This window comes from Zeus faber (assembly GCF_960531495.2).
Source record: "Zeus faber genome assembly, chromosome: 6".
Taxonomy (NCBI): Eukaryota; Metazoa; Chordata; class Actinopteri; order Zeiformes; family Zeidae; genus Zeus; species Zeus faber.
The window spans coordinates 28,863,704-28,888,595 of NC_137201.1; the positions used below are offsets into that span (position 1 = coordinate 28,863,704).

At 46.0% G+C, this 24,892-nt stretch overlaps 2 protein-coding genes across 2 annotated transcripts in view; one reads left to right on the forward strand and one right to left on the reverse strand.

The window, feature by feature from the left end:
* The window catches only part of cftr (CF transmembrane conductance regulator), a gene marked incomplete at both ends in the record, with an annotated part of 39,567 nt that extends 34,539 nt beyond the window's left edge, over positions 1 to 5,028 (forward strand). Inside the window, 6 exons of the mRNA XM_080002773.1 lie at positions 576 to 803; positions 1,530 to 1,685; positions 2,405 to 2,494; positions 3,013 to 3,185; positions 3,327 to 3,432; positions 4,813 to 5,028. Coding sequence (XP_079858899.1) covers positions 576 to 803; positions 1,530 to 1,685; positions 2,405 to 2,494; positions 3,013 to 3,185; positions 3,327 to 3,432; positions 4,813 to 5,028 — 969 coding nt within the window. The remainder of the gene's footprint in view (positions 1 to 575; positions 804 to 1,529; positions 1,686 to 2,404; positions 2,495 to 3,012; positions 3,186 to 3,326; positions 3,433 to 4,812) is intronic.
* A 2,515-nt stretch (positions 5,029 to 7,543) lies between these two features.
* The window catches only part of cttnbp2 (cortactin binding protein 2), a 65,198-nt gene continuing 47,849 nt past the window's right edge, over positions 7,544 to 24,892 (reverse strand). The window contains exons 8-23 of the mRNA XM_080001723.1: positions 22,843 to 23,040; positions 21,678 to 21,795; positions 20,991 to 21,293; positions 19,113 to 19,208; positions 17,525 to 17,589; positions 16,719 to 16,805; positions 16,276 to 16,375; positions 15,811 to 15,975; positions 15,259 to 15,431; positions 14,349 to 14,527; positions 12,895 to 13,112; positions 12,227 to 12,415; positions 12,089 to 12,140; positions 10,456 to 10,567; positions 9,316 to 9,417; positions 7,544 to 8,562 (exon numbers count right to left, since the gene is read on the reverse strand). Coding sequence (XP_079857849.1) covers positions 8,272 to 8,562; positions 9,316 to 9,417; positions 10,456 to 10,567; positions 12,089 to 12,140; positions 12,227 to 12,415; positions 12,895 to 13,112; positions 14,349 to 14,527; positions 15,259 to 15,431; positions 15,811 to 15,975; positions 16,276 to 16,375; positions 16,719 to 16,805; positions 17,525 to 17,589; positions 19,113 to 19,208; positions 20,991 to 21,293; positions 21,678 to 21,795; positions 22,843 to 23,040 — 2,448 coding nt within the window. The 3' untranslated portion in view covers positions 7,544 to 8,271. The remainder of the gene's footprint in view (positions 8,563 to 9,315; positions 9,418 to 10,455; positions 10,568 to 12,088; positions 12,141 to 12,226; positions 12,416 to 12,894; positions 13,113 to 14,348; positions 14,528 to 15,258; positions 15,432 to 15,810; positions 15,976 to 16,275; positions 16,376 to 16,718; positions 16,806 to 17,524; positions 17,590 to 19,112; positions 19,209 to 20,990; positions 21,294 to 21,677; positions 21,796 to 22,842; positions 23,041 to 24,892) is intronic.

Here is a 24,892-nt window from a genome sequence, read left to right on the forward strand (position 1 = left end):
CCGTTCGGCAATTTCATTGGTCTAATGAAAGCTTCATGCCGCCAAAAAACTTAAGCACTGTCACATAATGTGTTTTTTGCTCAGTTTTTTGGCGGCATGAAGCTTGTGAAAGCGGGAAAAATCCATAAATTAGCCGCGTCATTGGATACGCCGCGAGGTTCAAAGCGTGGATAAAAAGCAGCGGCTTCTAGTCCGGAAATTACGGTATACAGTATATGAACTGTTCGTACAAATGCTGCCGCTCTGCTTGACAATTCAGACGGTTTGTTCAGGTCAACAAACCGCCCCAATGGTTCCCGTTTGCCTCAAAGTACCCAGAACTCTTTGAGTGGAACCCGTTTCGGAACCAAGCGGAAACGAGGCCTCAGCTCCCGGGTTTCCGGGAACGATCCCATTTGCTGCGGTGTGGAGGCCCCTAATGTTTCCTGCGGTTCCGAGTCATTTCTGCCCACATGCGTCTCGCGCGGAACGTCCTCCCTGGCCCACTCAGAGCACCGCCGCCTGTAAGTGCTTTGAAAGGAAAGGTCTCCAATCTGCTCCCTCTCTCTCTCCCTCTCCTCTCTCCCTCCTCCCAGATGCGTTCCGTGGACCGGGTGTTTAAGTTCATGGACCTGCCGCCCGAGGAGGGCTGGCCCGGCAGGGGGGGCCGCGGGGGCCAGGACCTGGTGATCGATAACCCCCACGCCCACAGCTGCTGGCCCAACCGCGGCCACATGGACGTCCAGGGCCTGACGGTCAAGTACACGGAGACGGGGCGCTCCGTGCTCAGCGACATCTCCTTCAACGTGGAGGGCGGACACAGCGTAAGTCCTGGAGGGTGGAACTGATTTGGACAGCACACCACCTGCAGGGAGCCAATAGTGCATCTGCACTGGGGTTTGTGTTGCGTTTCACTCATCCAACGTCCAAAGCTTCTCACACAGCATTGGAGATGATTCTCTACCTGCAGTTTTACTCACAGTTTACGGGGTAAAGAGCAGTTATTTTACCATTTCTACTGAATTAACAATTACATTTAACATTACTACTGAAATAATAATGGAACTGGTAACGGTTCAATTGTTCATATTCAGTGTTGTTCATACTCCTTAATATTCATTTTCTCAATTATGAATTTCAGCACTCAAAATCACAGAATACCGTATAATTATAACTTGAATCATTTAAAAACTTTGCATAAAGCCAAGAGCGCCTTAAATGTCGCCATTTACATTTTGAGACATGCTTTCCTTAAACACAAGCTCTTAAAGTACTTGGGGTTGGGGGGGAAATAATGGCGCCAAATACTTTGACTCTATTCTCCACCCTGTCACGTAGGATCCCACTCACTGCTCCAGCAAGCGTCAAAATGTCATCTTGTGTTTGTTTTATTTGAGTCTTTTTTTAATCGATCTGCTAAATATAATTTATCTGTTCAACTCCACTGGCCAATCACACAGACACACACAACCGTCTGCCCCGCTCCCCGTGATAAACAGGATATGACATGTTTATTTTAGTTATTAATGTTTGTTTTTGGGTGTGGTTAGGTGGGTCTTCTGGGCAGGACGGGCTCAGGGAAGAGCACCCTGCTGTCCGCCTTGCTGCGACTGGCCTCCACCGACGGAGACATCTCCCTGGACGGAGTCTCCTGGAACTCTGTGCCCCTGCACACCTGGAGGAAGGCTTTCGGGGTTGTTCCACAGGTACGACAACCCGCTGCCTCCACGCCGCCGAGCCAGGCAGCGAGGCCGCTCCACAGCGAGAAATTCATTATCACATAGAAATAAAACCATTTATATGTATAAACAAACATATAAATTACTTAATACTAATACTTACACTCCTCAGGTTTATACTGCTATATTAAAAAAATGTTTAGGTTTATTTACCAATATCCTGCCATTTTTAATATGCAATAAAATAACAGTTAATTAATTATATAAAATTAATTAGTATATAAATACATAATTAGATAATTGAATAATTGTATTTATATTGCCTAAAATCTTCAGAATTTCTGTTTTTTTTTTATTATCCTGCGGTTTATTGTGTAAACGGCAAGGTTTATTGAATATTTTTCACCTTTTCTCCAAAAAATTGACACTTTTCATTTTTACAGTTTTTTTGTTTTGGCTGTTATTATTACTGCCTTTACTGTCTTTTGGTGTGAGCTGCTGGGACGCTGCAATATCAGTTCGCTCATGAATAAATGATCTATCCATCTATCATATGTTTGAAAGGCGACTCCAGATCACCAGGTTCAGCTGAGGAGGTCAATACCGATTTCACCCAAGACAAACAGTGAATTTTCCCCCCAAAAAACCAAGAATATCATTTGAAGTAAATCATTTCAAAATGTTCCTGTAACATGAAGTGTTTTTTTTTGTTTTTCTTTCTTTCTCGGTGTTTTGTACGAAAACAGAAAGTGTTTATTCTGACGGGAACATTTCGTATGAATCTGGACCCGCATGGACGCTACAGCGATGACGAGCTCTGGAGGGTCGCCGAGGAGGTGAGCTGCTCCATCTCTCTCTCCCTCTCTCACCTCTCTGTTTTTGTCAGTTGTTCTGTCTTCCGTCGACCTGCTCGATGGAAGACAGAAGACGGAAGACCTGTTCCGAAGGGACGGACGTTGACTCAGGCTGCAAAGTGTGTCTCGTGAATGGAGGCAGTTCAAAAGATAGAAAAAAACAAAAACAAAACCCCAGATAATGGTTGCAGCATAAAATGCATCGGTAAACACTGGGATGAATTTAGTATTTAACAATCAGGGAAAAAGCGACAAAACAACAAAAATTGTTCCGAATCCAGCGGCCAAATGCGAGAGAACTATTAACGCTTTTGAAAGTCTCTCCTCTCTTGGCTGCCAGAAGAGCTTTTCGTTATGTTTTCATACATTCACCTTCCCTCCTCCCACGCCACAGTAGTATTTCTAGTGATTTAAAAAACAAAGAGTTGAGGAAATGTACTTTTGTGAGGACATTGCAAGGCCGTCATTCCTGCGTGTAAAAGGCGGTGCGTCCCCCGCAGGTGGGTCTGAAGTCGGTGATCGAGCAGTTCCCAGACAAGCTGGACTTCCAGCTGGAGGAGGGCGGCAGCGTGCTCAGCAACGGCCACAAGCAGCTCATGTGTCTGGCCCGCTCCATCCTCAGCCGAGCCCGAATCCTGCTGCTGGACGAGCCCTCCGCCCACCTGGACCCCATGTGGGTGACACACACACACACACACACACACACACACACACACACACAGCTGTACGAGCCTGGAAATGGGCTCAATTATGGAACAGCGACACCAGCATAATGAGATAACGTGTGTGTGTGTGTGTGTGTGTGTGCGCGCAGAACACTGCAGGTGCTGAGGAAGACGCTGAAGCACTCGTTCTCCTGCTGCACCGTCATCATGTCAGAACACCGAGTGGAACCGCTGCTGGAATGCCAGTCCTTCCTGGTCAGTCAGTCAGTCAGACACACACACACACACACACACACACACACACACACACACACACACACACACACACACACACACACAGCTTTGGCCTCTTAAACCCCTTTGCCACATGGAATCTGTAATGTTGCCGAATAAAGAATATCCAGAAAAGGCAGTTGGTTGTCATTTCCACATTGGCCTCCTTTTCGGGAAAGTTCCGTACGGAGTCTGTTCCCACATAGATGATGTTACGGAGGCAGAAGGTAATGCTCGCACGAGAGGGATCTAATATCACATGAGACCAGGCAACAGAATCGTTTTCATTTTTAGTCCACCACTTCGCTCCCCGTCGCCCCGCCCCTCCTGGACGGCGGCGAGCGAAGTGCTGGCGTTCGATGTCCCTGCACCGCTCCCCTGTGTGAAAGACAATGTAAGTAATATGTGAGAATATAAAGACCTCTCTCCATAGAGACTGGACGTGTTTCAGTTTCTCGTCTTTGCAGCCGAGCTCCACGGTTGGGACTCTCCATTTTCCCCAATGTTTTTTTTTTTTCTTGCTGAAAACAAATATTTTTTGATATATTTGTGCGAAATAAATATTTGTAAAAAAAAACAACCCACTATTTGTGCTTAATTTGGATTCGGCTCAACCCCTACTTCACGGAACCCCGACGCTCCCGTTCCCACACACTTCCATTCACAGCCGTACCGGCATTTTCCCCCGAAATGTGACGAGAGAGTCGAGAGTGAGGGGGGGGGGATTTACGGAACGACTTTTATGGAACATCGACGCCGGCTCCCGTTCCCACATGACGCCAGTAAAGAACGTTGCCGGTAGATGAACGGCTTTCAGTGCAAGCGGGACAGGCGGGGCTTCAGGCCGGCACATCAAACTCCTCCCCTGTAGACAGCTGAGGACGACGAATAATGAAAACAAAGCGGCCGGACAGTCAGATGCTCACCCTAAAAAATATTCCAGACGGTTTAATGGTGCAACGCTGAACCTCGTGTCGAGTCCCTTTTAAAATGCTCCTCAGCGTCACAAGCCGTTCCCTGCAGGGAAGCGAGCGCAGCGGTGATGTCACAGTTCTGACAGGAAGTACTCGGCGAACGGCGAACCGCGCGAAACGAAGCGTAGCCGCAGAGCTCCACGACTTCGTTCCGCTTCCACGTGCGTGAGCACCGTGCACGAGCTTATTAGTGACCATTACGACTGGTTCAACCTCACCGACTGCACTGTAGCGCCGAGCTGCAGGGCCAGGAACGCTTGAGGAAGTGGGGACAGCAGAGGAAGAGTTTTTTGTTTGTTAAAAACCAGCAGCACAAATAAACGAATCCTCCTTTTACACAATAAGCGATTCACTTTTGCCCCCCCCCCCCCCCCCCCCCCCACACCAGATGATCGAGGGCAGCTCCCTGAAGCGCTACGAATCCATCCAGAAGCTCCTGAACGAGACCAGCCACCTGAAGCAGGCCATGAGCTCGGCCGACCGCCTGCGCCTCTTCCCCGCGCTGCACCGCCTCAACTCCAGCAAGAGGGCGGCGCCGCCGGGCGTCAAGATCAGCTCCCTGCCCGAGGAGGCCGAAGACGACGTCCAGGACACGCGGCTCTGAGCCGTGCACGCACACACGCACACGCACACACACACACACACACATACACGTGCGTCAAGGGCGTGCGGGTGAAGGACTGTATTCCTTGAACAGGGATCACGAGGTGGAAGGAGGCAAGCGTGCACGCAAACATACATGCACATGTTGACAGGAACACGCAGGAGTGTTAAATCACACACACACACACACACACACACACACACACACACACACAGTAAAGGGCTCAACTGACTGCATTCATTCTTTGCCTTAAAATATCCTTGCATATTACACCTTTATAATGGACTTTTCACAGCGCCAGCAGAGCGCGGGCAGTAAGTCAGAATGTGGAATTATCGGGGGGAAAAAAAAACCCCGAAAACCTCGAATGATTCCATTTTGTTTTTGCAGTTTTGTATAATTTCACGGCGTGCTTATGCGCTGGCGTTAAGATCGCGCCCCTTGGCGCAGAGCGAGGCCCGAGGACACGAGCGGCACAGCGGGCGCTACAACGCCGGCTGCGGCCGTCCCTTCAAGCGGCTAAAGCGAGCACTGATCCATCGATGTACATAAGTGTTGACGGGGAAAATTAGATGCAAAGTTAATGGGATATGATCTATTTTTTATAAATGATGAACTAGCGTTGGGCGCTGTGCTCGAGGAAAGCAGGAACGACGTCGTCATGTGACTCTCGAGGTTGATTTTCCCGAACTGTTTCCGAAACAGATGTCGTTTTGTATAATGAAATGTTTCCAAACGCCTGTGCGATCCCGCCCGGGTGTCGCACCGCCTGCTCCGGGCCCCCGGAGGAGCGAGGGCCGACCACTGCACCTTTTAATCTGTGGGTCAGTGCTGTCGGGCTCGCTACGGTCCTCCTCCGTCCGATATGTGACGCTTGTGGTTGGATTTTTGAAAAGGAGTCGAGCTGCACGCCGCACACCAACTTCCAGTTTGATAGAAAACCCAAAGCGATCAAGGCATTATCTACTTAAAAGACGTTTATTTTTTTAATACCCCGAGGTCAGTCCTCATGGGAGCTTTCTCTGGACTAAACTTGTACACCTGAATTAAAACCCGAGGTAATTCCTTCCGGACTGTGGAGGTGGAACTATATTACTGAACGTAAACCACTCGCGCCACGGCCGGTTAGAGACCACGAACAGAATCCCTCTGTAATTTAAAGTAAAATAACTGATACTTGAGGGAAAAACCTTTTTTTTTTTATTTATTTTTTTTTAAATTTATTCCAAATTCTCCCTCTAAGGACGGAGCCTTAGTAGAGGGACTCCTACAGTCGGAGCGGCTGTGGATCGACGTGCCCAAACCAAAAAGGCTCCCGGGCCGTTCTGTCGCTCCCTGCTCAGGTCACGTGATCACGATGCGCTTCTCCGCGACAACCTCCACAACCATCCCCCCCCCGATTCTCGTGCACTTTAAAGACGCCCTGAGATACTCCTCGACTTCCCCCACATTTGGGGGAATCAAGCACAACTTTGTTTCTCAACATGTCCCGGTGCCCTAAAAACCAAGCAGGTGTTGACCTTTAACCCATTTTAACATACATACATGCATATCTTTGGCTGTCACTCTTTCGATTAATTATTGGAAGGAGATTATCATTCTCCGTAAGAAAATAAAACATATAGCTCCCAAAAAAAGCATCGATTGAACTGAGATTTCAAATGTACACAAATATTTTTTTTCCACAAAGAATCTTAATTTCAACACGTGGGTTGAGAACCAGCGTGTACTACAGCAAATTATTTAACATTGAAATGTGTTGTGTCTTTAAAAGTCTTTTACTTTGGTCGAAAAAAATCTCTTTTGGAAACTGGAACACATTTAAACTCTTCTTTCTTTATTTTATTTGGGAAAGTGTCGAGGTATGTTTTGTAAAACCGTGCCACAGAAGAAGCTTGAGGTACCTTGATACTGTAACTGAGACTTTTTACAGTGTAAATTAAAAACGAAGCTGTTTTTTTGTTCCCAGACATAGGAAACGGACTCACGTCCAAAGAATTGTATAAATGTATTCCATCATCTTCTATTTCCAGTAAAAAAATAAAAATAAAATATTTTGAGAATCTAGCTGTGTTTTTGTGGTCATTGGTTATTTTCCACATCTAGTTGTATTAAAAAGTCACACGTTCGAAAAAAAACCCCAAAACAAAACCGAAGCAAGGCTCCAAGCGGCATCTGGAATTTCCACAGTGCAGATTTAATGGCTCTTCCTTGAATTATTTAAAACATCAGACAAGTATTATACACATAAGCACAAACTTAAAATCTCTCCTGTACATGAACATGAAATAACTTTTGGCTGAATCGAAATCACGTGGGGCGGTAAAACCTGAATCAATTAAATGAAATGTTGACGGTTGGAGCTATGAGTAGTTCAAATGTTTATTATGGCTTCCGACGGACAGAGGACGTCTGGTGATTCTGTTACTTATTGCCACATCCTGTTTCACTTTGAAACAAGCGAACGCTTCAAAACCCCCCCCCCAAAAAAAAACCCCAAAAAAACCCCAACTAATTTAAACAAACACTATGTACAAGACCTTATTCTCAGCGGCTTCGCTTCAACATGTTTGTTTGTTTCACTGTACAAGCATCATAACCACATACACCAATCTATATACCATTTAAAGTTTACTAAGTTCTTATTTACAAATATATTTGGTAAAACCCTGATTAATTTCAAAGGTATTTAAACCAACCTTGCAACTATGTAAAGATAGAACACTTGAATATCTGAAAATACCTATTAATAATAATAATAATAATAATAATAATAATAATAAGACCAACAAAAAAAACCAAAAACAATAGTAATAATCCTGCTTGTTCTTACTTTCTTCCAGTGGATGAAGCATGGGAACAGCTTGTTAAGTCAGCGATAACACTGTGTCAGTACCGGGTTCATGTTCAATCGCATTTCATGACGTACCTCCACAGTACTGTCTACGTACAGTGCTAATCGACGGTTAATTACAGTTAACAGACTGGAATAAAGTCCTCGCTTCCCTACTCAAACACTTTCAACACTGTAGGAATAGAAGAAAACTATGGTCCCCTAGTACACAACTGCAGTACAGTGTAGTAACGAGTACAGATAACAAGTACGAATACTTCAAAGCTCAAAGGTCGTAGTCCCAACCTTTTTTCTTTACAACATGGAGGGTGGGGGTGGGGTTCACAGCGGAGTCGGGGGGGGGGGAGATGGATGGGTGGTGGTGGTGGGGAGGGAGGGCGGGGGGGGGTCTACTTTTTGTGGTTGTCATGCAGGTCTCGATGGAGGATCCAGATGTCTTGCTGTTGGCTGCTGTTGTTGTTGACGTTGTTGCAGTGGTTGTTGCCGCCTGGCCTGGGTTTGCTGCTGCGGCTCAGGGACGCCTGCGTCCGTCCAGCGCCGCTGCCGGCGTAACCGGTAGCGGCGCCGGCGGCTCTGGGGGCTTGGCTCTGCTGCCCCCTGCTGCTGGGGACGGGGAGCTGCGATTTGGGGCGGGGGGCCGATCGCTGCGGGCCGTGGGAGGCGGGGCCGGCGCCGGACTGCTGGGGAGGTTCAGAGATGTGGTGCGACGGTTAAAGGTGTTTGCCGGCTGCTTTGGTGACTTTGGGCTGCGGGGGCGCGTCAAGCCGCTGCCTCAACGACCGTCCCTCCTTTCCAGAATTTTTACTTAATTTGAATCAAGTATTTATCCACAGAGGGCCGCGTGAAATGGAAGAATGAAGTCACAATCTAATACGATTTTAAGCTGGGAATGATTAGCAATAAATTTGTTCTGGATAAACTATTGAAGTTGTTCTCAATACGATAGCTACTGGAGACAGTAGTAGTTATTAATTACACAAATATGAAATATTTTTTTGCCATTAAAAGTTTTAAAGGCACCATGAGGAGTTTTCCACCTCTCAGGCAGTATCCCTATTTTGGTCGTGCCTCTATATCACGGACATTACACGTTAGGAAATGAGAGCAGCTGTAATCGCGGTGAAAAGTCAGATCCTGATCATTTGTTTACGGCGTATGATGATGTTTGGTAAATGATCATCTCGTTGTTTTTGCAAACAGATGTTCAGAACTGCTGCTACGCCTCTCACTCTCCTTTTGAATACAAATGGACGCACCGCTGCGGGGTCGAGCTGAGCCACTTGTGACAAGAGGCGACATTTGTCTATAATAATAATGGGAATTATTAATGGGAATCTAAATCCCAAACCACTCGCAGAACGTACGTTCTTTCATATCCCCCCAAAGCAGAACGGCGCGATGTGGATTCTGAAATGACGTGGGACCCTCCTCACCGGCTGCTGGCGAGGCTGGGGGCCGGCGTCCTGCGGCTTCCTGCGAGGGGGCGGAGCTTCACTGGGGGACAGGACGATCACGTCCTCCCTGGTCTGGGCCATCTACGGGGGGAAAAGACCCCAAAAAGGACAGATTATGGGAGAAGACCGCAGTCATCAATTACACGTTATAATTTTCACTGACTCAGGGACCAAATCATGTCTCCTAACCCTAACCCTCTCCTCTGCTATTTAATAAAGTATTGCAGGTATATTATAGTATAATGTAAAATGTGTATTATTGGTACTATTCAGAGGTAGAAATAGGGAAGTATTAATTATAATAATTAATAATATAATAAATAACTCGGCTTTTGAGATGCCGGAATGTGTATTTCCCTAATTTCACAGGAGCTAGGCTAGTTGCTTCCCTCTGCGGCCACGCATTGCGCTAACACCGTTAGCATGCAGCCCGTCAGAACCTCGGTGCCAGAGACACCGGGATGAGTTGATATCAACCTCCTCGTCTGAATCTGGGTAAGGTGGACAAAAAAAAAATCAGCCTTTGCCCAAAAACTGGTGAATCCCTTTAAGGCTTTCCCGTTGACCCGAGTATGGTGCACTTGCGTTGACAGCATCGAATCCCAAATTGAAGACGCACTCCAACTCCTTCATCTCGGGGGTTTCTTTAAAGAATTGTGTATTTGGTAACGGTGAGTGGACCGCGAGGGCACCGTCCTGTTCCTTCCTCACGTTTAATGACATGTATGTACATCACACACACACACACACACACACACACACACACACACACACAGACACACACACACACACACACACACACACACACACACACACACACACACACACACACACACACACACACACACACACACACACACACACACACACACACACACACAGTCTATATTTGGAACACTGAGTGATAAATGATCAGTTTGGTGTTTAAAAGCATCTAATGAGAACACCTTGTCCTAGTGAGGGAACTGATCCAACACACTGGACAGACTCTTATTAGATGTGACTGAGTGTGTGTGTGTGTGTGTGTGTGTGTGTGTGTGTGTGTGTGTGTGTGTGTGTGTGTGTGTATGTGTGTGTGTGTATGTGTGTGTGTGTGTGTGTGTGTGTGTGTGTGTGTACCTTGCTGATGTCAGGCTCGGACTTGCTGCAGCACATCGTGTGCAACTCTCTGATCAGGTCGGTCTCATCGTCAGAGAACACACACATGCCGACGGGCTGCCCTGCAGATACCCTGTGTACACACACACACGCACACACACGCACACACACGCACACACACACGTTTCACACTTTATATTGACCGCAAAACTTCAGTCATTTGCATAATTTTAATAAACTCAGCACGTGTTAATTATTATTTTTTCGTTTGTATTATAATATCAAATAGCAACCAACAAGTCTTATCTTTCTTTAAAGGGGACCTACGATGCCGCTTCTACACAAGTTGATAAAGGTCTCCAGATCCAAGTCCCCAAAACACGTCTTTCAGGTTTGTTTGCTGAAAACACCGCTCACATCCTGCACTCAACATGCCTCTGTAAGCCTCTTGTTCCAAAACGTGCTGTTTCAGTGGGCGGAGCCTCCCTCCCGAGGCCCCGAGTTCTGAGAGCCAATGGGGTTTGAGCATGGCTTCCGGCTGTCGTTGTATTTGCTCCGTAACTTTCAGTGATTTCACCTTATCGGTCCACCAAAATCTGTTTCTGAACATATCTGAGGTGATAAATAATCAATAAGCTGCTGGATCTTCACTCATATTAGATCTACACGGCCTCATTTTAAAGTTTGTTCTGACTTTCGTTGACGTGCTCCAGGCTTGTGGGAGACAAGGACAGCGCCACGCACCGGGACTCTTGGAAGAGGGGATCTTTTGTTTCATGTAAACGTCGGGAAATAAAAAAAACATTTATAAATAAAATAAATAAAATACATCTACAATAAAAACACACTATTTTTATTGGCTTTGTTTGGAGAAACAAGAGTAGAAAAAAACCTTTGAAAACAGAGCGTCCAGAGCGGTCGGAAGCCGGAGCGCTTCGTTTACTTTGTCATTATTTTACCTCATTATTTGACACTTTGGCCACGCCTGATATGAACATCCCACCCTGTGACATTTTACTGTATATATAGGACAGAAATAAGAAGAAGCATTACAGGTCCCCCTTTCACACCATCGCAAAACTCTCAAACGGATTCATATGGTTGTTACCGGGTGGTGACACTGCTGCCCTCTAGTGGCTGCTTGGCGAACTGCTGCCATGACTTGACCTACTTCAGACGAAGAACTGACGGTCAAACTTTATCTAACGTCCCCGACTCCATGGAAGGAGATCTACAGAATTGCTGAGAAGGTTCAGTTTTGTTCATATCAATATTGTGTACATGTTCTGAATTCCTCCCCCGCGGATTAAATAAATGTCGTTTTATGGCAGCAGAGCCAGTACAGTTCCAGATCATACCTGTGCAAGAGACATAATTCTCACTCTCCCCCGCGTTTTGTTTTCCCCGAAAGGTTCACTGGCATATTTCTGTTGTTTAGAAACAGCTTGTTTCTATCTTGGCGTCCGAACCGAAAGTGATTTAGTCAATACTTCAGCACCTTTTTATTCCGAAACACTTGGCACCCCTTTGCGACAAGAGTCCAAGGCACTCGTGGGAAAACGCTGTTTTTATTTATTTCTGAATCTCCCTGTAGGGTGTTGAAGGCTGGACGTACCTAAAGTGATCAATCACACGACAAAATAAACACACTGACCTCTGGGCGTGGCCGTTGGCAACCAGGCTGACATCAGTATTGGAGCGAGAGCCTGGAAGTGGAAACACTTGTTACTTTATAAAACCCTTGGGCAACGTTTTTGGTCTCGCTTTGAGGCTGACGGAGCAGAACTCGCACCCTCTCTGAAGGAGCCGCCGCTGCTCCAGCTGGAGGCGGAGCTTCCCTTCTTGCGAGGGCTGGTACGGGCCCTCGGCCACGCGCCGCTGTCGCGCCCCTTCCGGCCGCCGCCGCCGTTTCCCGTGCTCGCGCCGAGGGCAGAGATGGGGAAGCCCCCGCCCCGGAACTCCAGCAGGTACCTGTCGATTTCTGAGCGCAAGAAAAGGGGAGAATGAGCACGTTTCTGGATTTCACGCTTATATAGTGTCAGCTGGAAACTGATCTCTGCTTTTATCTTTTATATCCTGTTTCAATGCGTTTAAAGGAAAACTATTTTTATTTATTTTTTATTCCCCCCACCTAAACCCTATTTTTAAATCCAACTTTCACCATGGAAACCACCATGCCAAATATTGAGGATGTATTCAAGTCATCTCAATACTGACGTCCCAATGCGATCCATTACATTTACAACACAGCTGAATTCATTTTTTACATGACGTGCTTCTGTGTGTAAATAGAAGTAGAAAATAAAGTTGCTTTTTCTTTAATATCTGACATGTTGGATCTGGTTTTTGGTATCAGACTTTTTAATGAGGAAACTTTCGGGAACAAATATCCTGTTTTTGGATTGATGGGTTAATACAACTCATCAGTTCATCTTCCATGTAATTACCCCGCACACTCACCATGTCTGGGCAGAGGGCAGCCCAGTATCACTGCTTTATTGATCAGGATGCTCAGAGCGGCTTTCACCACAGCCTGCTGACCACAGCTCAGGGTGTTCAGGTTGCTAGGAGACGGTCGGCGGGGCGACAGTGGCGAGGGTCGATTGGCTGTCACCCGGGCGACAATAGCTTCCTGCACACGAGGGACGACCACGGCGTTCCACAGCCTGGACATCCACCTGAGGACACACAGGAGGTATTTATATACACACACACACACTGAGAAGCCCTGGGTGCCAAGTGGGAAAATATATTCGGGCACGATCATAAGAGTTGATACTTAACATCCCTCATAACAGTGTAATCATACACACCCATTTTATGGAGAAGAGCCGTTTATTGCCATACATGTACACATTTGGATAGATTAATTCAAATTCTATACATGAAAAATTGCAAATATGTGATTAAAATAGTATTATAGAATCTAGCGATTTCACAAAATGATCACAATTAGCTCAAATAATTGCGGCAGCTCTCTGACATATACAGCGATCAGCCACAACATTAAAACCAGTGACAGGTGACGTGAGTAACACTGATCATCTCATTCCAGTGGCGCCTGTCAAGGGGTGGGATATGTGAGGCAGCAAGTGAACAGTCAGTTGTTGAAGTTGATGTGTTGGAAGCAGGAAAAATGGGCAAGCGTAAGGATCTGAGCCACTTTGACGAGGATCACATTGTGATGATGCCAGAGCATCTCCAAAACCACAGGTCTTGTGGGGTGTTCCCGGTGTGCAGTGGTTAGTACCTACCAAAAGTGGTCCAAGGAAGGACGACCAATGAACCAGAGACAGGGTCATGGGCATGCCTGTTTCCTGATCCTGGATCCTCTGCTGATAAGTTTTCCCGTTGACTGTTCCCCTGGTTTTGACCCCTGCCTGTCCTACATTAAACCTTGAACCTACTCCTGAGCCTTTGTTGCATCCTGCATTTGGGTTCACATCACCGTATTCGTAACAGTATCAGGGTCACGTTTCGAGAATAAACTGGACCGCACTGGACAGTACAGCGCGGGGAGGGGATATAAATACATCTACAATGAAAACACACTGCATCGCTCGCTTGTTGGGATCGCTCTGATCGGCTTTGCCAAAAAACAACAAAAAAAAACAAAAAAACAACACAAGCTAAACAGGCCCCCCCCGCCCGCCTTCTCACGGCCGGGTGGCAAATGCCACCTGACAAATGAACCCCTGACTTAAAGGACCTGCTGCTGACGTCTTGGTGCCAGATACCACAGGACACCTTCAGAGGTCTTGTGGAGTCCATACCTCCATGAGTCAGAGCTGCTTTGGTGGAACACGGGCGGGGGGGGGGGGCTACATAATGTCAGGCCGGCGGTTTCGACGTTGTGGCTGATCGGTGCGTATCTGACACAGAGCATCACACCGGACACAAACACGCAGACGGACCTGACGATGGCCTGCGTGTTGCCTGGGACTATGGGGCAGGACAGGAAGAGCCTCGGACCCAGCAGAGCCTCGTGGCAGCCCAGACGGGACAAGCAGCTGTTGAGCCGCTGCCACACCTCGCTCACCCACACCACCGAGCGCTCCATTGGGCCCTCGGGGGCCCACAGGCCTGTCCCCGTCTGGATGGGAGAGAGGTGAGAGGGAGAGAGATTAGAACTGACAAAACAGAGGATATCCATCGCATTGGGTCATCTGGATTATCAAAAGATTTTGGGTCACGTTATCCCAGTGTTTTGAACTAAAATTGGGTTTCTCTTAACTTCATGGCGACGTGACACTCCCGAAAGACCCTCAATAACGATATCAAATCACCGCTGAAGCCCACTGCACATGTACCCACCACATGGGTTCCCTTTAAAGAATAGTTTTATCATTTTTTACAATGTTGGTTCCCATCATTTATAAATGTTTATAGCACAAAATCACAGAAACATACCACTCTGCTGCAGCTTGTCAGTGCGCCCCAATACAGTTCAGTGGGGCAACTGTTTAAGACTTCAAATTTTTATTGACTTTATCCGGGCTAATGTAAGAAACTAGAAACAGGAAACTCTGCTGCTTCCTTCTGGCACTTGGAAAAGTATTGCGATATAAAAATGTGATTATTATCATTCAAATCCAGTGAAACTGTGACTAATGCGAGGATCCCGTTTTCATTTTTGAAGGCTTAAACATTACCCCCATTGGACTGCGTTCAGGCACAATGAGAAATCTGCAGAAGCTCAATATTAAAGCTTTCAGTGAGGTATTGTTATGAACACTTGTGAATGATTGGGACCAACATTTTAAGGCCTGTTGAAAAACGGCGCTTCCCAGATCAACGTTTTTTTTATGTCGCCCTCCGTCTGACCTTGTGCAGCAGCTTCCTGCGGAGGTGCCTTCCCAGGAGGCCGTGCAGCGGCTCCTGCTCCCAGCGCAGCGTGGCCCAGCGGAAGTGCTGCTGGAGGTGAAGCTCGCAGCTCTGGAGGCGGGGCTTAGACAGTGTGCCAATCAGGAAGCCGCCCTCCCGGAAGTAGTGCGGGCCTGGGGGGGGGGGTCGATCCGTTTGATTAATCCGTGCAGTCATTTTCTGGTCAACCATAGGTAAGTGTTTTTCCATTTTGGATCCAGACTTGAATGAGCGGGTACATTCATATCTTCATGCCATTATGTCATGATTACAAGTCGCAAGCTAATTTCCTGTTATAGCTCCGCTAATGCTTACTAGCCCTGTCAGTTATTAGCAGAGTCAGTTAAAACAAAAATAACTACTACAAACAAACTGTGAACTCCAATTGATTACCTAAACTCTGCCGATTGCAGTTACACAGGTTTCACCACTAATGTTAAAGTATTTAACTTTGAATAGTGTTCATCTTGAGTCAACCTCAATGTAAACTGTAGCATCTGTGGCTCCTCGTACCTGTGGGCAGGGCCAGGCAGGCCGAGCCCCTGTTGTCCAAGCCGTGGCACAGTTCCCCCAGCAGGCCGACCAGGGACGAGGCCTTCTCCAGGCCCTCCAGCAGCAGAACCACGGAACCGCCGCCAACTCGGGCGACCTCTGACCCCGCAGCAGGAACCAGAAAGCCTGGGGGAGGAGGGGGGGTGGGGGGGGTAGGTCACATGACTGAACAGGGGGATTCATTCAAATGGAAATTCACTGCATTTAAAATGTGCACGTCGAGCTACACAAAGGACTGTGAAGTACAATTATGGAAAAAAAACTACCCTGGGCCAACCGTTTTTTTTTTATTTATATTTGCCCTTCTCACGCTTTCTTCCCTTTTTTGTTAAATGATCGTGTAATTATGAGCTTGGATGATACTTTGATTAAAGCCCAATTCAAAGGAAACCAAATTCATGGAAGCCTGTGTGTGTGTGAATTTACCACAGTGGATGAAGGTTTCCAGCAGCTGCTCTTTCGTCAGACTCTCATCAACCTCCACCCGGATGACATCACAAGCCACGCCCCCTGCTTCCTGTTCGGACTGAGGAGGAGAAGAGAAGTGATGAGAAGAGGAATGGAAATGAAGATATCAGGGAGAGCGAGCAGGCTGTCATGGAAACACAAAATGAATGTGCGGTTCCCCTAAGACACCGAGCGAGTACAGAGATCCAGTCCACACACAGAAAGAAAAGGGCTTTCCCCCGCACTGCACCAAGATGGCCTCCAAACCAGGCCATCGCGAACCGACGGTGCCTCAACTGTTCATATGCGTACCGCTCGTGACCGCACCATCCCGTCTCCTCAACGCACTCGCCCCCCACCCCTCATCTTCACACGAAACGTGAATGAATATATATAGGTGAAAGTGTGGTCCCGGTACGTACCTTGACGCAGCGCGCGATCTGACTGGCTATGTACTCCTGGCAGCTGCCCTCCAGCCCGTGGAAGAAGAGGCTCCCGTACTGCTCCACCTGGACAGACACAATGAATGAACGAACGAACAAACAGGAAAACAAATGATGAACTGACTGAATGTAGGCATGAATAAAGGAGTAATCGGATGGTTGAATAAAGGACATAATAACTGAGTGAAATTAATGAATTGGTGAAAATGCAACTACTCGCAATGTACTGTATAGGATGTGAGGAAGTCACATCCTATACACATCCTATACAGACAACAAAATGTCTGAAATACAAATCCACTGTTTAGTTAGTGCTGTAGAATCAGATCTTAAATGACTCTCTCTCGAGTTTGTCTTGTCATTGTCAATTTGTCTGTTGGATTCATATTGTGTTTATATTGTTTTTAAGAGAAGCGTCACAAGTTGTCGTTGACGCAAAAATGCTGTATACAAAATGCCACCAGAGGGCGCTGTAATTGTAAAAAAATAAAATAAAATTAAAAAAAAAGAACTGATCCGAGCTCCTCGCTTCAAGACTCTCTCCCCGTCTCCCCCCTCTCCCCTTCACCCACCCTTCTATCTCTGCTACAGTCTTTTGGCTTCCAAATGATATCCGACGTCTTACTCATCAAATCCCTCTATCCTCTTCACCCTGTTGTGGGTGTGTGTGAGTGTGTGTATGTGTCTGTACGTCCTCGTGTGTCTGCAGTAGTGTGTTGAATATGCATATGTGTGTGTAGGTTTTATTTTTGTCTGTGTGTGTGTGTGTGTGTGTGCGCGCCTACCAGGCGGATGTAGTCGTTCAACAGCGGCAGGGGGAGGAGAGACTCCAGAGCCAGTTCAGACAGCCCTGCGCGCGCGCACACACACACACACACACACACACACACACACACACACAAAATCCCAGAGGAAATGAGCTCAAAGAACACGAACAGAAAAGGTATCGTCAAGACACACACACACACATACACAAACACACACACACACGCACGCATACACACACACATGCGCACACACGCACACACCTTATTCTGCTGTGCATAACAGGCTTTGTGCCAGTCAGACACCGTGCAGTGAGACATCATGGAGTTCAGTTTTGGGTTGAGTCAAACTCTCTCCTCAGCGCAGTGTCACAGAATGAATGACTAATTCCGAAACAGGATTTATTTATTTTTCCGGTGGTAAAACTTTTAATCGCTAAGGGACTTCTTGGAACTTCTCTCACCAGACCTAAACCAAAACTTTGACACCACATTGCACTGACACAAGTCTAATAGTGTGTGGAGTGCGAGTCTCCTATTTGCATGAGAAACCTTCCTTAAAGTGATGTCTTGGTCCCATTGATGACTACGAACGGCAACACGTACTGCTGTCAAGGGAACTTGCTTTTGGCATATTTTGTATTTTTTTAAATTGCATTTCAAAAGGCGGAAGCGCAATTTCCTTCCCCTTGACAATAATATCGTCACCGTAGTTAACGCAAGCGAAGACCAAATTTGATAGAGTACAGTCCAGCTTGTACTGCCTGTTATTAAACTGTTTCCCAGGCTGTTGTCTGGCAGGCTGTTACTTTATGGTATACTGTTTGACAGACTATATTTGGCAGACTGTTGTCTGACTGTCTGCTGTCTGTCTGTTGCCTGACTGTTTGTTGTCTGTCTTCTGTTTGACTGTCTGTTGTCTGTTTGACTGTCTGTTGCCAGGCAAACAGCAGGTTGTTATGTGATCAGCGCCACATGCTGATTGTAGGGCTGTAGGACTGACCGAGGGGCCGATGCACAACTCTGAGTCAGGGAATCGCTGGAGCTTTTGTTACTCTGTGACTCCCATCCATCCATCCACCCATCCATCAAACCATCCATCTATCCCATCCATCCATCGATCCATCCCATCCATCCATCCTCAATTCACTCTCCAACACAAATGCAGAACGACGGCCACAAGCACATGTCAAACACGTAAAAAAAACCCATCCAAATAATCACATACCCACACACAACAGTGAAAACCCTTGAGAGAGATTTAGAGAGAGAGAGAGAGAGAGAGAGAGAGAGAGAGAGAGAGAGAGAGAGAGAGAGAGAGAGAGAGAATTAGAGAGAGAGGAGGGACAGACAGCTGTGAGCGCGTGGGAGAGCTTGACGCGTGGGAGAGCTCACTGAACACAGACAACAGATAGAAAGACGTGTTCTACTGTATAATGCTTTTTGTTCTATAACAATACCCAATTTATTATTTCTAGGACGGGGTGGATTTGGGTTCTAGAACAGATTGTGTTTTGCTCTATTTATTTAATTTTTGGTGAAGGATTTTTGTTATGGATCAGCGTATTGGACACATTGACGTCCGCAGACAAAGGTTTCGGGCGTGCACCTTGCAGGCGGATGGTGATGCGCTGGCTGAGAGGCTTTCGGACGAGGTCCCACGGAGAGGCGGTCAACTCCTGACCTGGCAACCACACGGTGTCGCCTAGAAGACATAGACACACAGTCGCCTGAGACAACTCGCCCCCCCCAAAGGAAAAAAAAAAAGAAAAACTGCCCAGCTTCATACACAAAATATCACACACACACACACACACACACACACACACACACACACACACACACACACACACACACACACACACACACACACACTCACACCGAGTGCTGTGTCACAGCAGTTTGATCTCGACACAGAAAGCTGTCATGTTTCCACCCAAATTGGCATTTCTTGTCTCTCCCATCTTTATCCCGACCCTCATCCATTATTAACCACCTGCTCCTGCTCTTCCATCTCTGCCCCTCCCCAAAAAGAGACAATTTTTCAAAGAATAATTGAAAATAAACTAAAAGCGGACACAAACCCCCAAAAATGTGATGATTTAGACAAGAAATGGAGACATGGGAACAGATAGAGAGAAAGGGAGGGAAGAGGAAGAGGGAGAGGTGTGTGTGTGTGTGTGTGTGTGTGTGTGTGTGTGTGTGTGTGTGTGTGTGTGTGCGTGCGTGCGTGCGTGCGTGTTAAACCCTTGTCACTCACTATCAACGGGTCAGAATCCCCAGAAGGACACCTTGCTCCCCGCTGTGTGAGTGGATTTTTCCCCATTTTAAGTACCGAGTGTCACCGTAACGACTTCCCACCCGGCAGAATCTGGAGCATTTTTACGAGCACATGAGTGTTTTCGCAGCAGTGTCGGGCTTGTCAATTCCGGCACAGAATCAGATATATCTGATATCTGACACTGATTGGTCGGTCACCGGTTGTGACCATTCTGGTCACAGGCCGATCAATCAGTGTATCTCACATTTTATATGTTAAGTAGGGATAGTAGCTCAGGAGGTAGAGCTGGTGGTCTAGTGATCTAAAGGTTGCTGGCTCGATCCCAGGCTCCTCCTGCTAGCATGCTGTAGTGTCCTTGAGCAAGACACTTAACCCCTAATTGCTCCTGATGGCTGCGTCTGTCGGTGTTTGAATAATTATAAGTCTCTTTGGATAAAAGCGTCTGCTAAATGTAATGTAATTAACGTTACGGTCACACTCCCCGACTTCCCATTTTACCTCAGCAATGGAGCGTTATTGTCTCAGTGGACAATAAAGTACCGCTGCGTATCAGTGAATGTTGAGGAGAGGAAGGGCTATTGTTTTGTATTTATTGATTGTTTTCCGTTATTAAATTACAATAATATGTATATATTTTCTTGCGTTTTTTCAGCTGGCATTTCTTTTCCGCATATTTTGCCAGAGAATTGCGTGGTTGGTACACAAAATGCGTGCAGGTTGGCAGTCTGCTATCTTACGAAATTCATTCATTGCATAGCTCTAATTTGTTAGTCGGGAACCGGTTTTCAGAAAAGGTTTCCCCCACACAAGATTTCAAAATCATTGGAAATGATTTCCCTCGTGGACACTATCTCATGGCGCCATGTTGTGACGCCGCATAGAAACTACAATGGAAGACTTAAAGACATGATGGGCACGGATATCAAAATCCCCAACGTCACATTCGCTATGTGTCATTTCAGGAGTAATACAAAAGTCCAATTTGACAATAAATAACAGTAAATAGGTTAGCTACGTTGCTGATTAAAAATGAACGTCAGAATGAATATTCTGTGCCGATGTATTAATTTATTTGGTAAGTAGCCATGTAATAAGCAGGATAACGTGCAGCCAGCGGGTCCCTTACTTAAAGAGTGCAGCTTCATGTTTCAGTGTGTGTGTGTGTGTGTGTGTGTGTGTGTGTGTGTGTGTAATTTCCGTTCATACCGATGAGGACGGAGGAGATGCAGTCGGGGCCCAGGCCCAGCGGCGGACGCTGGGTGTCCTCGCGGGCCTGCAGGGAGTCCTGGCAGAGCAGCTGCAGGTGGGCGGACAGCGCTTGACCCAGCGACCGGCCCAGCTGGTCCCAGGACGTGCCGCGGTCCACGCTGAGCCGGCCCAGCACCACCAGGTCTCCCGCCCCGGCCTCCCCGTCGCCCTGCAGGGGGCAGAGTGGCTCCGGGCTCAGGCCCCCAGCCGGACTGGACCCGGCACTGGAGCTCTGCAGGCTGACCTGGACCCTGTAGCAATCTGGATGGGGGGACGGGAGAGGGGTAAAGGCGTAGTGATGGACGATAGAACGGAAGGATGCGGGTAGTTTAGGAAGAAGAGAAGGGGGGAGGGGGAGAAAAAGTGTGGAAATAAATTTAGAAAGAGAGATATGATACGGAGTGAGGCCTTTACAGATAAATAAATAATAATAAAATAACGATGTGTTGCTGTTGGTTTTTGTTGTGAAAACTCTGAACCCATAGATGTGAACAGATGAACTCACAACACTAGAGACACCCGCACGCACGCACACACACACACACACACACACACACACACACACACACACACACACACACACACACACACACACACACACACACACACACACACACACACACACACACACACACACACACACACCAAGGTTTTCCAGAAGGTCTTTGCAGTCGTCCGTGGCAACGTCGTGGATGGTTCGGTTGCACTTGTCTCTTCTCTCGATGTTCTGCTCAGCGTGGCTGCACAGAACCTCCAGACACTCCTGTACGCAAACACAACACACACACACACACACACACACACACACACACACACACACACACACACACACACACACACACACACACACACACACACACACGGTAAATAATAAAGAAGCAATGCATTCAAAAAATTCAAAATCCTTCGGAGGTCAATAAACTCGATCCAATATCATTTGGATCATCTAAAGCGAATGTTGTCGTTTGATTTTCATCTCGCCACAACAAGGAACAAGCCTTAGGGCGGACGTCCCACCGCCCGCCAGTGGGCGGCGGGACAGAGAAGCGGACATAGGTCGTACTGTGGGATCCCTCGTTCACGCGCCCTTTTAAAAAATGTTTCTCCTTCTCCCTCCGCTTGTTGGGGAGATTTCCCTCGCTCGTCTGAGGGCATATATATTAGGGTTAGGAGGGGGTGTCCAACTGTCCTTACAATATGGGATCTTCTCTGAAGTACTTAAGAGACCGTGGTGGTGGTGGTGAGTCGCCGAGCGAGACACGTCCAGAACACGATGTTCCATTTCCAACACTTAAAGACCTGGTGCTTTTGCTCTCAGGAAATAATGTTTTACCAGGGATTTGAGCCAATCGGGTCATATTTGTTTCAAAATAAATATTTAGTTAGTCGGACAATTAGGTTCCACTTTGTGGATATCAGATCAATGTTGGAAAACACATAGAGGCCTGAAGATATTTTGAGACGTTTTTTTATACAGATTTTACAAACTGCAAATACGATTCATAGGCTCAATGGACAGTTTGTAAAGACATATGAAATCATTTTTAGATTCTAGGTCCAAATCAAATCATTGAACCTGTAACTGTGGTAAAAATTACCGCAACTCAAGCTTTAATTTTTCTTCCAATGGGGAGAAAGGAAAGCGGCATCGCGCCTGGTGGCTGCAAGAGGTACAGCCAGGTGGCGCGAGTCAACACAAATCTGTTTAGCAGTGCATGCAGCCCTGGTGATGAGGTCTACAAAGTCCATAAACAATATATAATAATATGTATAATAATAATAAATAATATTTTTTTGGGGCTGTTGACACCTTGAGGCCGCTCGCAGCAGCCATGTGCGCGGCCGTCCAGCCGTCCACGTTGGCCTGGTTCAGCAGGGCAGCGGGCAGAGCCAGGCGGCCGGGGTCAGGGGTCACGGAGGGGTCGCCCGGGGCCGAGTGGTAGAGAAGGAGACGCAGCGTTTCCACGTGTCCGGAGCGCACGGCGGCGTGGAGAACCGTGCAGCCGTCCTGCAGGGAGGGAGACGCACGCACACACACACACACACACACACACACACACACACACACACACACACACACACACTGGTGATGCTGGGTTGATTGGCCTGCAGGGGTTACACTAGGTCCTCAACTAAATTCTTGTTGGGGAGGTTTGGGCAGATGAAGGGTGAGTTAATGAAGAGAAAATACAACAAAATTACTAACATAGCATTACAAATATATACAGTATATATAAATACAACTAATTATATTTATTTACTATATTGTACTTAATATATGAGATGATTAACCATAAACGTTAAGCCTCTCTATCAACAATTCACATTCTGACAAAAATAGGAAATAGAGGAAATTATTATGAAAATTATATGAAATAATTTTATAATAATATATTAATACAATAAAATGAAATAAAAATGTAAAAGGCTGTTTAAAATAGTAGACACGTAAGTTCTTAATTTCTTTTTTTTTGCTATTTTCTATTTTACTCAGTTTTATATTCTGAAAACATTAGGTAAAATTGTGTGCATTAATTATTAAATTAAATTCAAATTAAATTCAAAGTCAAAAAGATCATATTTCATGATGTTAGTTTTAAGAAATACATTTTTTTTTCTCTGGCATTTCTACTTTTTTGCTGTACTGAAAACATATCGAACCATGAACCTCTGTGTCGTATTGAAACAAACAGTGAAATTAATGAACTGTTAATCCACCCATAATACACCCATAATAATTATATATATATATATATATATATATATATATATATATATATATATATATATATATATATATACACACACACACACATACACACACACACACACACACACACGCACACACACACACACACACAGTAAACATATACTGAATATATATACACATATCATTTTTAGCTTATCTGTATAAATAAATATCCTGGGACATCAAAGATGTTTTAATTTGGATACATTATCGGTTAAGCAGCCTAAAGGCATCGCGCTTGGTCAGATATAAAAAAATGTCAGCGGAGTTGAAATTCAAATGTGAAAAAAAACTGCTAAATGCAGAATTGAAACTAATCAGAAGGAAAGAAAATAGTTTTGCAGCAATTTTGAGAAGTGGTCAGAGAAGACGATGACGCTATAGTTCTTAATTCTTCAGCCTATAAGCAGCGTTTATACAAAAAAGGGTAACTGGGATCCACTAGAGTCAGTATGGTCACATGCAGACTTTAATCAGAATAAGGTGAATAAACAGAATAGGATGATGATGAGGATGATATGTCCCACTGAAGATGTCTTCCTTCAAATAGATACAAGGTCAGTGTTGTGACGGCTGTTACAGAATAAAATTCTTAAAAACATGGACATTTGACACACTTTTTACAGTTGAACTGGAGTGCATTCTGAGCAAAAGCAGGGTTGTTAAGGGTGGATGACAAGTCTTTTTTTTTTATAAAAAAAAAAAAGATTAAATTAAAATAATCAAATAAATAAATAAATAAATAAATATGTTTCATATATATATATATATATATATACATATATATATATACACACACACACATATACAGTGGTACCTTGAGTTACGAGCCCACAAACATCGAGTTTTCCGAGTTACGAGCCGTCGTTCCGTCGATTTTTTGTATTGATTTGCGAGCAAAAATCAGCGCAAAATCATAGAAAAACATGAGCCAGGTGTGCATGTGATGGAATTGGCAAAGCAGCACGAGCGTAGTACTTCTACCATATGTACCATACTGAAGCAGACGGAGGCGATAAAGGGTATTACACCAGCCAAGGGCGTTAAAATAATGTCTAAGCTGCGGACCGCCATCCATGAAAAGGTGGAGAATCTGCTGTTGGTGTGGTTG